At 41.7% G+C, this 13,412-nt stretch overlaps 1 protein-coding gene across 9 annotated transcripts in view; it reads right to left on the bottom strand.

Moving 5' to 3' along the window:
* Window positions 1–576: 576 nt before the first annotated feature.
* The window catches only part of NMS (neuromedin S), a 46,003-nt gene continuing 33,167 nt past the window's right edge, over window positions 577–13,412 (bottom strand). For 5 of the 9 annotated variants that reach the window (XM_060608626.3, XM_060608654.2, XM_078444380.2 and 2 more), the window contains 8 exons: window positions 11,744–12,090; window positions 9,800–9,855; window positions 9,432–9,470; window positions 6,189–6,212; window positions 3,370–3,405; window positions 2,763–2,804; window positions 1,643–1,692; window positions 577–738 (listed from right to left, as the gene is read on the bottom strand). In XM_060608626.3, the coding sequence (XP_060464609.1) occupies window positions 1,654–1,692; window positions 2,763–2,804; window positions 3,370–3,405; window positions 6,189–6,212; window positions 9,432–9,470; window positions 9,800–9,855; window positions 11,744–12,077 (570 nt within the window). In that variant the 5' untranslated portion in view covers window positions 12,078–12,090 and the 3' untranslated portion in view covers window positions 577–738; window positions 1,643–1,653. The remainder of the gene's footprint in view (window positions 739–1,642; window positions 1,693–2,762; window positions 2,805–3,369; window positions 3,406–6,188; window positions 6,213–9,431; window positions 9,471–9,799; window positions 9,856–11,743; window positions 12,091–13,412) is intronic. The other 4 variants (XM_060608670.3, XM_060608697.3, XM_060608679.3 and 1 more) reach the window with 4 other exon arrangements.

The following is a 13,412-nucleotide window of genomic DNA, read 5'->3' as shown; positions in this document are numbered from 1 at the left end:
TCATCTACTCCTTCAAATGATCTTGGGAGGCCTGGAAGTCACATCCTGTTTACAGAGGAGGTGCCTAAGAAGGTAAGGGGCCTAAGACTCATGGAATTGTTAGACATTAACTTAGTGCTATAACCTCAAGGCCCTGGTCAGCCATAGAGAAGCAGCTCTCATAAGGGCAAGTTGCTCTGGTACCATTTGTGTCATGAAATCATCTTTGATTTCATCTTTGAAGTGTAATTAGAGCCAATGCTTACTGAGCGCTATGTACCACTATGCTAAGCCCCTTACTAAAACAGGTGGTCTCCCCAGTCATCACAAAAATTATGTGAAGGTACTATCATTACCAACTACACTTTACCATGGAGGAGAATGAGGCATAGAGAAGTGACCAGCCCATAGTCCTCCAGCTAAAAGGGGGAAGGGTCAGAATATGAAGCCAGACAGTACTCTCAATTCTCAGTAATAACAAGATAGCTGAGGCACGTGAAAACAATACCAAAACCAACACATTTAAAAAATATATATCCTGTTATTTTAAAAATACATCTTATCCCACCCCCAAGACTCCCCAACAAGAAATGAAAATGCTATGCCTATGCTACTTTATTTTTTACACAACTGAATATTCTGGAGAATACAGAGCAAGGGAATTATCTTTAAGTATTGTTCACGGAAAGAAATTTGACATTTGTTCAAAATAATTGCTCGATTTCCTTATCTGATCCAGTTTCTCTTTGCCACTGAATTCTGCAAAAGAAGAGAAAAATGTACCACTTGGAACAAATCATTATCAGAATCAAGACGAGACCGGCGGGTATGTTATTATATAACGTATTTTAAAATTATGCCTCAATTGGACAAGTCATAAATGCCCCAAAACTGTACTTATTTATCTTTGCTGTATCTAATTAGGCCATTCGGTCTGTGTGAGTGCTGTGGCCTCTGTGAACATCTTCCCCCACCCTCACCTGGAGAGCTCTGTTTCCCAGCATCTGGACAGCTTTCTCAGGCACCTAGGCCTGCCCAGGCTTTAGCTGCTGCCAGCAGGTCAGGATCAGGCTCTAGGAAGGAAACTGTGACACCTCCGAAGGACAGCCACCTGATGCCCCTGGGACCACACAGGGGAGACAGAGACAGAGGAGGCCCAGAGCTGCCCTCGTACATGGACTTCACTTCCACAGGCTTGGAGGCCAACGAATCTCCCCAGATTTAAACTGGGTCTCAGAACACTGCTGAATGGACAGAGTAGCCTTGCCTGGCTGTACTCAGAGATGTGCCCACTATAAGGTACCCCCACCTCCCCTGCCAAGCCTTCCATGGTGGCTTTTCCCTCATCAGAAGAGTCAGGTGAGAAGTCCTGGGCATCAGCTGGGCCGTGTGGGGTTCTCACTCCCTCACAGCTACTGCTGGAGCCAACACACCTGCAAAGAGCTGGCAGGCAGCAAAGCCTGCATTGTGTGCTTGGGACAGCCTATCAGGCTGCAGTGGAGGTCTCTGCAGTGTGGAGAGCAGGGAAGGGAGGGGGGTGGGCGGCCCTCAGAGCTTCCCTGTGGCCCACCTCTTCTTGAACTACCACCGCTCTGGCTGCCTCTCACTCCCCTTCAGTCAGACACAACACTTGCTAGGAGGAGAAGACTGCAATGGGGCTGACCTTGGACTATCCTACTGGGTGTTGGCTTCAGTGTTTCTTCCATTCCTTGGCTGGAAAAAAAAAACGGAGCAGCTTACAGATACTGAGACAAAACTGCCTAGAACCTGTTTCTGGGCTTCAGATCCTTCCTCAGCTGGGCCTTATGGCCTTGTTCTCCTAACTGGGATGTCAGCAGCCCCCTTGGGAGTTCACCTGGTAATCCCTAGCCCAGGGCTGGTAGTAGGTCACCTGTGGCAGTGCTCCAGGACCCTTGCTGATCCTACAGCCCACTGTCCCCGCCCCACCATTCCACCACCCCCAGCCTCTATTTATGTGGTGGGATGGTCTTCAAACCATTTATCACAGGACTTCTCACCCTAAAGACATCATAGAGCCCACTGTTTCTCAAAGCACTTTCTGGAGAATAACCACTAATAGGTCATGCAGGCAGCATGGAGGTGGAAGAACTTCCTTGATCAAACAAGTTGGGAACTACAGGTTGTTTCCTGAAGGACACACCTGTGTACACTGTAAACCTCTGAGAGTGTTGGGTGCCGTGTTTTCCAATCTTGTCTGATCTTTGCAGAGTTACCTCTTGGCGAACCTCTTAGTGACCCACAGAAGGCAGTTTGAGGGCCATGGGTCTAGTCTGATTCATAGTCTGATTTTTTGATGCAAACAATTGAGGATCTAAGGGATGAAGCATAGCTAGCCAGTGGAGGATCACAAACACAGTTTCTGACTCTGTGACCTTTGCAAGAGGCTCGGAGATCCCAGGGCAGGAGGAGAGGATGGAGATTATACTACTTCCAGTGCATTTGGGGGCCACGTATCCTGACCTTCGTGCTCAGGGTCACAGACTCCAATTCCGGTTGGCCCCATGTCTGTCCATCAGCAGTACTCTCGCCTCCCACCCACAGTCCCAGAGCCCTGGTTTCTCAGCCTGGGTCCTTCTGGACTCTTTCCTTTATAAACATCAAGCATCTAGGAGGAGACTTTGAGAGTTACCCCTAAGTAAAGGATGAGATAGTCCCCATAATTATTCACCAGCTTGCTGGGCTATGCTTATTTTGCAGGAACTCATAATTGGGTGACAGGGGGGAACTGGGGTTAAAAACAGAGAAAAAGAAATGTGTTATACCCTGAAAAGGAAAAATGGTCGTCCCAAGGTGGCAGTGTGATCCTGCAACATAAAAACACAAACCATTATGTAACCACTTTGTGCCAAAGGTCTTCTGAAGATGTCTATGACAGCAGTTTTCAAAGTGTGGTCCCCAGACCAGAAGCATCAACAACACCTGAGAATTCTTTAGAAATGGCTATTCTCAGGTCCCTACTGAATTTTAACAAAGTCCCAAGGTATCTACGATTCATGGTCAACCTTGAGAAGCACTGGTTTGTGCCGTCTGCAATACCTCTCCCCCAGTTTATACAACTGGTATTTGAGCCCCTGAGCCACATAAAGCAAATCCTCAGGAACAGATGGCTCTAGGTGACTCATCTGCAAGAATGGAGATGAAATATAAACAGCCAGAAGCATTGCCCCATGATTCCTATCTGCCTCAGGACAAGCTCAGGAAAACCTGAAATTAAATGCTCAGCCTCAGAGATGATTTTCAGGGGCATACTGTGAGGCCAGTTCTTTCAGAAGAGATCTGAAGGGGCTATAAGACTGCCTAGCTCCAAGCACTTCCTGTCCTTCCCTTGTAGGTCTTTGGGAGTTTTGTTCTCCACGGGGGCTTACCTACCTTCTTGGTGAAATCTCCTGCATCAGTCCTCGAATCCTGTGAAGGAGGGAGGCACAGGTTACTTTAACAGGAACCACATCTCCCAGGCTTGCCGTTGTTCTGCTGTGACCCTGCACCTCCCTGGCTCCATCCTCACTAATCTTTAGGTAGCCAGAAACCAGGTGCAAAAAAGCAGTTCAGGGGAAGGGCTAACCATGGGTAGCCAATTGTAACTTCCTGTTCAGGAAGGCAAGCATGTTTTCTTGAGGTAACATTTGTGTCCAGGACACAATGTTAAGTTGGCTTGCTCTTCCCAATAGCCTCAACTTGAAACTGACCCTCGGTTTGGGCAAATTTTCAAGGTTAAGCCATGGCAGCTTCGTCAGCTGTCTCTACTTGTGGGTCTGGCATAACAAGGATCAGGCTCAGTCTGGAAGGTTGCAGTCAGCAGTGGATCAGACGAGACAAACTGTTGCCTGTGCGTAAGATGACCAACCAATTTTCCAGGACCTGAGCAGCTTCCTGGGGATCTTGGGATTTTCAAAACTAATACCAGGAAGGTCCTGGGCAAACTGGGATGAGTTTCAGCATTCAAAAGAAATGTTCTCGGGGAACCTGGCTGGCTCAGTCTGGCCAGTATGTGACCCTTGATGTTGGATCTCTGAGTTTGAGCCCCACCTTGGGGGTAGAGATTGCTTAAAAAAATATATTTTTGAAAAAGAAATTTTCTTTCTTTTCTTTTTTTTGCAGGGGGGGCTACCATGCAACAAAATCTTGATTAGCATTTTGAACAATTATAGCTATTACTGAAACCGGTAATTTCTAAATTATAAAAAACGATTTTTAAAGAAACAAAATTCTGAGATACGGATAAAAGGGCAGGTGGGGGCAACAACGGAAAGCAAGGGGATCACCAAGGCAAACTCTTCCCGTCAAGAGAAGAGGAAAGGTCAGGGAAAGTAAAAACAACATGGAAACTAAAAGGAAACATAGGGATGGCGAGAGCAGAAGAGAACTTTGCAGTAGCCCCCCACCGACCCACCCCCGGGGGGCTCTGCAGCCACTGGGTCGGGTTCCAGGGTTGGGGACTGAGGCACAAGGTGGGCCAGCTCTCCTCCCCAAGGTGGAGGCTTAGATTCAAAGACAGCATGCAAGCGCGTGCCTCCCCACCCCCACTCCCCCAGCGACCACATGCATCTGCCATGGTTAAGTGAACTTTGGGTGGCCTAAAAGAGAAAAACACCTACGCGCTGCTGCTGAAACCTTTTCATCCTTCGGTTGGTGAGCTGTGCGGCCAGGCGCATTAACGGGTGCACCGGCGGAAACCGCAACAGAGGGCGCAGGGAGGGTGGGACGCAGCCCTCTCCATTGTCCGCCTTACAGATAGTTTAATTTCCAGAATAAAGTCCATGTCAGAGCCTAAGCTTGAAATTTTATGTTTTCAATAAAGAATTGCTTGCCTTTATAGCAGTCCACAATTCCAACACATCACTTACAAATATTCCCTGAGGGTAAATCAGACTTTTATCTGCCTTAACGCCAAGCGTTCTGCCCTAGTATGGCGTGCAGTGTCCCAAAGAAGCAACCCAGTGCCAATCTCTTTTCGCTCCAGGTGTGCGCTCCTAGTCTACGGAAGGAGGCGGAAGGGCAGCGTCCATAACCCTCTCCCTAATGCCTTTGATTTTCCTGCACTTCTTGTCTGTGACCTTCCGGCACACACTCAGACATACATACCCGTGTCTTATATCTAGTTGTTGGGAATCCTCCCTGAACACTTTGGCTCAGAGTCAAGATTCATTTGTCTCACAAGAGTTTTCTTCTTCCAGTGTCCTTTCTCCCTTTGCAGTGCTCATGGCCCTTCCTGAGAATATCCCCATCCTCACCTGATCCTCATTCCTAACCTATACTACAGCTGAGTCTTCGCCTCTTGGGGAAACAACACTTTGCTGTTTTGTTTGTTGTTGTTTTTTAAGGGTGTTCTTGAAGACTTGGAAAGCCTTGACTATATAAATAAGTGACTTTCTAATGGTAGAATTTCAGTTACTATGACAGAGCACCTGAATTAAGAATTTTATTCTATGACCTTCCTAATATTCCTCAAATCATACCCTGCAGAAATTCACTTACACAGCCTGCTTTTCAGGGTAACTCAAGTTTATAATAACAAAGTTAGAGGTAGTGCATGTTATTCCCATAGCACATACACATGGTAATGGTTATAGAAAGTGCAGCTCCATGGATCACTACTGGGGATATGGCACTTTACACTTTTCAAAGCATTTTTTTAAATTAAAACAAATAAGGCAGTATGATAAATGCAAATAGAGGTTAAGTATTTATGGGGCCTTTTAAAAACATTTATTGTAAGTGCATAATAAAAAGTTATTCTTCACTTATTTTTCCTTTTTGGTAATATATTCTCTAACTTTTCTGATGTGTCAGCCTCACATCACTTCCAGCCCAGACAGGGAGAGAGATAATATGCCGGAAGCCCCAGGAAAAACCTCTTTGAGAGCTATTATACAGACAGTGTCTGTAAGCCCCCTGCTTTTCTACTTATCTGCACATATTAGGTAGGGATAAAAGGCAAGCAGAGGAGAGTGACTTTTATAGAAAGAGGAGTATGGTAAAATACTGACCCCACTTTTTAACTGGATGTGTTGGCTCCTGAGTTCTGGAGTAGTAAAATAAAAATTAAAAAAAAAAAAAAAAACTGAATAAGACAGGTTTTAGTCCTATTTTAGTAAGTTGATTTTAGTACAAGTTGATTTTAGTACAAGTGTCACTTGCTATAAATGTGAAAGTTACATGCCTGTGTTGCCAGGCTGGGCAGTACTCACCCTTTTGTATATGTCTTGATTATCCTAGAAAGAGAATTGTGAGGGTAAGTTCCATGGCATTTTACTGGGGCAGGCAATTGACAAGGTTTTCAGTATAAGTTACACCAGGGACCTTACTGAATTTATCTGAATATTATAAAATAAACTGGGAATCTAAAAGGAAATCAATTAGACAAACTCAATAAGACTAGAGTTGATGCAGGGCCTACAAAAAAGCAAGTTGTCAGCAATACATCATTATTTTAAAACTAAATCTTATTTCACCTTTCTTTGGGAGAAAAACATGGTCTGTAGTACACACAAGCAATCCCCTAATCATGTGCCAGATAACCATCAAAGAGTTGAAATAAAATTAATGATTGCAATTTTTAATTTGTTGCTGGGTGTACCCTGGAATTCAGCTTTTTTAGGGTTGGTTCAAATCAACCAAATTCTTCCTCACCCCCACCTCCCCAAATGCTTTCTACATGAACTTCCAATCTCTTTGCAGAAAGCCCAACTTTTCATTTCTAAGTCCTTGTTAGAGCACCACCTTGCCCTTGTTGGCATGGATGACAGACAGGGATGGTTGCACAGGCAGCACACCCTACTCCAGGATACTGCTGTGAAGAAGACATCTTACAAAACAATAAATCAGGTTTCCATGCCCGCATTTTGTAAAATTGATTGAGGATTACTGTCAATGATATTGCAAATATGCTGATCTGGATAATATTGATCATTCACACCTCAATCACACTGAAATCTTCTTGAATCAACTCAAACTTCAATCCAGACAGAAATGAAAGTTGTTACTAATACTTCTAACTTGTTGCTGTTGATAAAATTACATCTTTCTGCAAACTGTGGAGAGTTTCTACATGGGAAGCAGCTGATACTTATGTATTCTACGCACACACACACACACACACACACACACACCCGTCATGTATGTGTGAGTGTATGTGTGTTTTCTGGACACTTATTGGGCAAACAATCGTTTTTTGTGCCATATTCATCAGCTTTATACTGTTATGTTTCAGGCCAAAAAATAACAAGGAACATGAAGATGCTTTTCCAGGTGCTAGAACTCCATTCTCAACATTTCATATGCACCTTCCTTGCTTTAATTTTGTCTTTTTACATAAAAAAAATTTCAAAATGTACTTACCTATCTAATTTATGATTTTTTTCCTTAACTAGAACTTAAGTTGTTTTTTTTTAATTTTTTTTAATGTTTATTTATTTTTGAGAGAGAGAGAGACAGAGCATGAACGGGGGAGGGTCAGAGAGAGAGGGAGACACAGAATCTGAAACAGGCTCCAGGTTCTGAGCTGTCAGCCCAGAGCCTGACGCGGGGCTCGAACTCACGGACCGCGAGATCGTGACCTGCGCTGAAGTCGGACGCTTAACCGACTGAGCCACCCAGGCGCCCCTAGAACTTAAGTTTCATGAGAGCAGGTAGTTTTGTTTATTTTGGCCACTACTGCACCTTTAGCACCTAACATATGGCGTGCTTCCAATGAATGTATTTTTCTGAATGGATGAATGGTAGAGCTGTGTTCATAAGAATCTATTGCCACCCTCCCATCTAAACTTCTGATCCCACCAGAAACACAAAACAGGAAGACTTTCCACAGGTGTCATTATTTGTAGAACATAACTCTGCTTTCTGAATTGCTTAAAGATAGAAGTCCCCTAGAGACACACACCTGGCTTTTTTGGAGAGCAGGACTGGAAGTGGACTTAGAGCCCAGGTAGCTCATCCAGACATGGGATAGTTGAGGGAACCAGAGCCCCAGGAAAGGAAGTGACATGCCACAGGTCATATTTTAATGCAGGAGCAAGACCAGGAAGAGCCACAATCTCTCTATCCATAGATTTAAAAATATTGATAGTTCTGTTCACTGAACAAGCCCTTGCTCTTCTACAACTGGTGATGACGAACAGGATCAGCTTTGGAATGATGGAGAAAGTGGAAGGAAATTCATTCCATGTGGCACTTTGCACTTGGGGAAACCTATAACCCAATTTAATACTGTAACTAGCACATGTGACTGCCACACTTCCACTTTTTCTGCTTATGTAGGGGACATCCTTGCAGCCTTCATTTGAGGGGTAGGGAAGCCCATTTGGTGTGAAGTGAACAGGCAGTGGCAAGGAGATAGAAAACTGAGTTTTCACCCTAAATTTTTGCTCTGGATATCAAGGCTATAAGATTAGTTTTGAAGATAAGAGAGGACAGTTGTCTTCAAACATATGCATAAGGATAAACTGAAAATAAGAAGAAATAGGCATGATATACTTATGAAGTATAAGCGAGAAAGTGATGTTTGAATCTTGAAGGATGGCCATTAGTGGCATCAGAGATAATGGTAACAGCTGGCACTTAAGTGCTGTCATTTACTGTGTTACTGTTGTAAACACTTCACAAATATTAAAGCCCTCAATCTTCACAATAACATGAGGCTATTATTCCCATATTACAGATGGGAAAACTGAGACACAGAGAGATTAACAAACTTGCCAAAGTTAAGTAGATCTGGGTGTTAAACCCAGGTACTTTGGTTTTAGAGTCTGAGCTGCGAACACAGCCTGCAAAAGCATTTTGGCTAAGGAAAAGCCTGTGCAAACAAACATATAAAGGCCTGGTGCACTTGGGGAATAGTGAACAGCTCAATGTGGCCAGGATACGGTATGCTGTGGCTTGGGGGAAGTGAGGAAGAAAAGATGTGCCTCAAGGTGAAAATATTCAGTGTATGCTAAGAGTCATGGACTCCACCCTAATACCACCCTCTTGTACTTTCCACTGAATCAAAAGTGGTTCCTTGTGGTTCCTACCGCTGTTAGGTTCTTTACATGAGATCTATTTACTTTGCATCCACTGAAACATTACTGTTGTGGTTCCTATCACTGTTAGGTCATTTACATGAGATGATTGTTTTGAAGAACTATTATATCATAGTATATCAATTTGTAACATATACCATGATATGTCACAATATACATAATATAATTATATATGTATGTATTATTATAATAATTATAAGAATATACATGAACTACCAATATTTTATGGTATTTTATATATGACAGATTCACTTGTTATTTCCTAAAACTACATTCTTACACATGTATTTAGACATACACACAGATTTCTCCTGTAGGTACCAAAAAACTGTGCTTCTTACAGATATCAATTATGATATAAACATGTGAATTGCTATAACTTAAAGAATAATTATATGCATATAACTGTTTTACCTTAGTTTGCCAAGGAAGAGTTGCCCCATATGCCAGCCACTAAAGAAAAATATGAAAAATGAATCAAAGATAAGTCTAAATTCAAATCAAAGATAAGTCTAAATTCCTTAGTCAATAGAAATCTATTACAACACATATAAAACCCTAAAACTGTCCCATTTATGAACCTTGCATTACCTTCTCACACAGTGGCAGTGAATTTCAACACAACTCTCAGGATGCCTTAAATGAGGCTATGAAAATGGCAATATGAGTTCCTGCTGCAGCCAAGAATCTGATCTTAAAATAGTTTTAAGTGAACATTATCCACATGATATTTTCAAGGCCAAGATGAAATAAAAATCGCACATTACTGAATAGCAGCGTACCTCAAGCTGCATGATATCCAAGTCATCTGGGAGATCAGCTAGAGGTCGAGGAAATCCTATTATGAGAAATCACAAAAATATTAATTAGAGAAAAAAGTTCATAGCATTAACTTTTAAATCGTTACATTGAAAAACATAGAGATTCTAGAAATACAATATTTTAAAAAGGATTTACAAAGAAAACACATTTCTACCTACAACGGTAAAAGTGAGATTTGTACTAAAATTAATTAAACACAATTCCTTTTTTAATTTACCAGGAGTTACCAACATAAGAGTTAGTGACTCAAGAGGGAAAAACTTAATTTGTATTTTTATGGAATTTATGGAGATAGCATATTAGGAGATGGTGTCAAGAAAGTGTGTGCATCAGAGTCAGTCTAGGAACTTTTAAGAAGTACAGATACTTGTTCTTCTGCTTCATCAGAAGCAGGGGTAGGTCTGGGCAAGGGTGTTACCAGCACACAGCTGCACCCTATGCCAGTCAGCCTCTACCTGGCCTAAATGAAGTCTCCATCTCGTTTGTACACGATGCAATACTTGGGGGAATAGCTAATACAGAAATTGGAGGAATCTGTTGGAGAGGTGAAATTAATGGGATAAATGTAAAACCCTGAACTTAGATTTTTTTAAATGTGGGACAGGGAATATTTGGCTCAAGAGTATATACATAATAACTCAGGCTAATGGTTACAAGTTACATGTGATCAGATTTCAGTTTAGTGTAAAGAAATTTTTGATGATTGGAGCCATTCAAAAATGCAAAGTAATTTGAACCAATCCTATAAGGATTTATTAACAGGTTCTGTGTTAACAGTACAAATGATAAAGACTATAGGAACCTTATCCTCGGGAAACAAAAAAACTTAAATAGGAAAAAGGGGGAGGTGGATATAAATATATAGATAGATAAATAAAAGGTAATAACAAATTCCCCAAAGTGTAATATAAACAAGATTCTATTGGACCCAAGAAGAGGCAGTTACTGGCTCTCTTAGGCTGGTAGTGAGTTGGGTGTCACTGAAAGTAATCAAACAGGGAAATCATAGATCCCTGCTTGCCATGAAAGGTTAAATTAGACGACCTCCAAGGTTCCTTGCAATGTCTAGGTTTTGCGATTATACTGTAAGACACAGCAAAACAAACATACTGCTTGAAATATATTTTCTGTTTGAATATATTTTCAAAACTCTTCTACACCCCTAAATCAAAATTCTAATGGAAAAGTCTGAAATTTTGAAATAGTCCACATTTCCAATTGGAGCTGCCACCACATGCCTCCCTGTATCATTTGGTGAATTACCTTGAAATTGGTAATGCATTCCGACTACTGATCCCATATCCCACCCTTGGTTCCCTGTAAAGGTACTGGTTTCTCAGAAGCTGGTGAAGCAATAGCCTTGTCCAGTCAGATCCTCGGACAGTGCCCAAGCCCACTAAGACTTGGGGCCTCTGCAGCTCTGTCTGGGATCCTGCCTCCAGGGAGCCCACAGAAAGGCCATGAAAATATTCCTTTTTCCTGTTTGCGTTCCTTTCCCGCCCCTCTTCAACTGTCTGTCCCTCAATCCCCAGTCCTCATGTCTGTAAACTCAATTTTACTGTATTCTCTCTTCAGAATTCCAGGAACACAGATGGCTAAGACATCGGGGTCTCCAGCTCATATCCCTCACAGTTTTAGCAGCTCGTCTTTGGGACAGCCCTAAGTCAGGAGCTGTTTAACGACAGTTCCACAAGGGAGTCATGTCCTTCGGTAAAAGGCTGCAGCATCTAGTTCTGTCCACCCTCTCTTAAAGGTTAGGGACAAATGGGAAGCCATTTCAAAAGGGTGGAAATGGAGGTAGGTGAGGGGATTATGTTGGACTCCTTCCAGGACCCAGAACCACCCTGAAGGATCAAGGGTTAGAGCTCAGCCCAGCTGGGGGTCTGATGAAGGGATCTCCTTACCTGAGGAGGGAATCTGTAGCATGCAGAAGCAATAGATGGCCAAGATGGAAACGAATTGAGGAGGAAGTTGTTTCATTTTCAAAGCCAGGTTCCTCTTTGCTGGCCACAGATGTGTGCTGCCCAGATAGGAGTTGAGCATTTCCTGAAGTTCCAAAGGCAGAGGCAATACTCTGCCCTGCATCTGATAGGTCCCAGTGGAGAAGGTGCCTTTGTTTGCAACGCCCGGGAGCCCGTTGGCTGAGAACCAATCAATTTTGCACAGGAGGACCCTGGCTTTCTCATAAATGTCACGCTGGGCCCTTATTTGTGGAATAATTCCTCCTGGGGTAGGCATTGTAGAGAATCATCTTTTTCAATCCAGCAATAAAAATAAAAAGTGGAGAGTCATAATTGTTATTCTATAGTGGTTTGAGAAACATTTCTGACTCTAGAAAGGCGTTTTCTCTTTTTTTAATCAAAGAACTGGATATAAATCTATACACTCCTGTGTGACGAAGTCTTATTTCCTAAGAAGCTGTTTATTTTCCACCATTAACAAAGGATGTTTTATAGTCTTTGGTGCAACTGAGAACAAAATTTGGAGTCCTGGATATAATATTACAAGAAACTCAAAAGTTCAAGTAGATATTTTAAAAATCATAGTTAGAAATTAGACTCCTTAAGGTTTGTCCAGACTCCTTTCTATGAATAAGTTAAATATTTCAAATAAAATCAGCATATAAGAAAACATAAGTGTTTAATTACAATAATAATAACAACAATAATAACATGTCATCTACTGAGCTTCTATTTAGGATTTCACTTAGGTTATTTTATGTAGTTCTCACAAAAGATCCGTAAGGAGTATATGATTATCCTAATTTTATGAATGGGAAAATTGAGGCTGAGAGAGAATAAGGAACTTGCCAAGGTTACCAAACCATAATGAATGCAGAGCAGGGATTTGGACTCAAGGATATCTGAAATCCAGTCATGTCTGTAAAAGTGTGGGATTTTAGTCAATGTGTTCACTTTTTTCTAAAAAGACCTTCCTTGATAGGGAATATATTCAATCTGTAGATTGCTTTGCGTCGTATGGGCATCTTATAATAGGGTATTATGCTAAGTGATATAAGACGAAGACAAATACTGTATGATTTCACTTACATGTGAAATCTTAAAAAATAAAACAAACAACCACCACAAAACCTAGAAACAGAAAGACTTATAAATACAGAGAACAAACTGGTAGTTGCCAGAAAGGAAGAGGGCAAAAGAGTGGGAGAAATAGGGGAAGGGAATTAAGAGGTACAAACCTCCAGTTACAATATAAATAAGTCATAGGATGAAAAGTATAGCAGAAGGAATATAATGAATAATATTATACTAATGTCATATGGTGACAGATGGTACTGTGGGGAACACTGTGTAAGGTATAGAGTTGCGAAGTCACTATATTGTACACCTGAAATTAATATAATATTGTGTGTTAACTATATTTCAATAATAAAAAAAATTTAACAGCCTCTTTGAGATTGGATATGGAATAGAAAGGAGAAAGAATGAAGTCTGCAGTCTTGCAAAAAGCACAACCTGTATAAGGCATATATCAAATAAATATCTTTTTTTCATTATGCATATCTTTAATTTTTGCTCTTTTAAGGATTATGAGGCAACTAACAATTGTTGA

This window comes from Panthera onca, chromosome A3 (genome assembly GCF_046562875.1).
Source record: "Panthera onca isolate mPanOnc1 chromosome A3, mPanOnc1 haplotype 2, whole genome shotgun sequence".
Classification (NCBI taxonomy): Eukaryota; Metazoa; Chordata; class Mammalia; order Carnivora; family Felidae; genus Panthera; species Panthera onca.
Note: the sequence above shows the minus strand (reverse complement) of the source record. Positions and strands in the feature narration are given on the sequence as shown.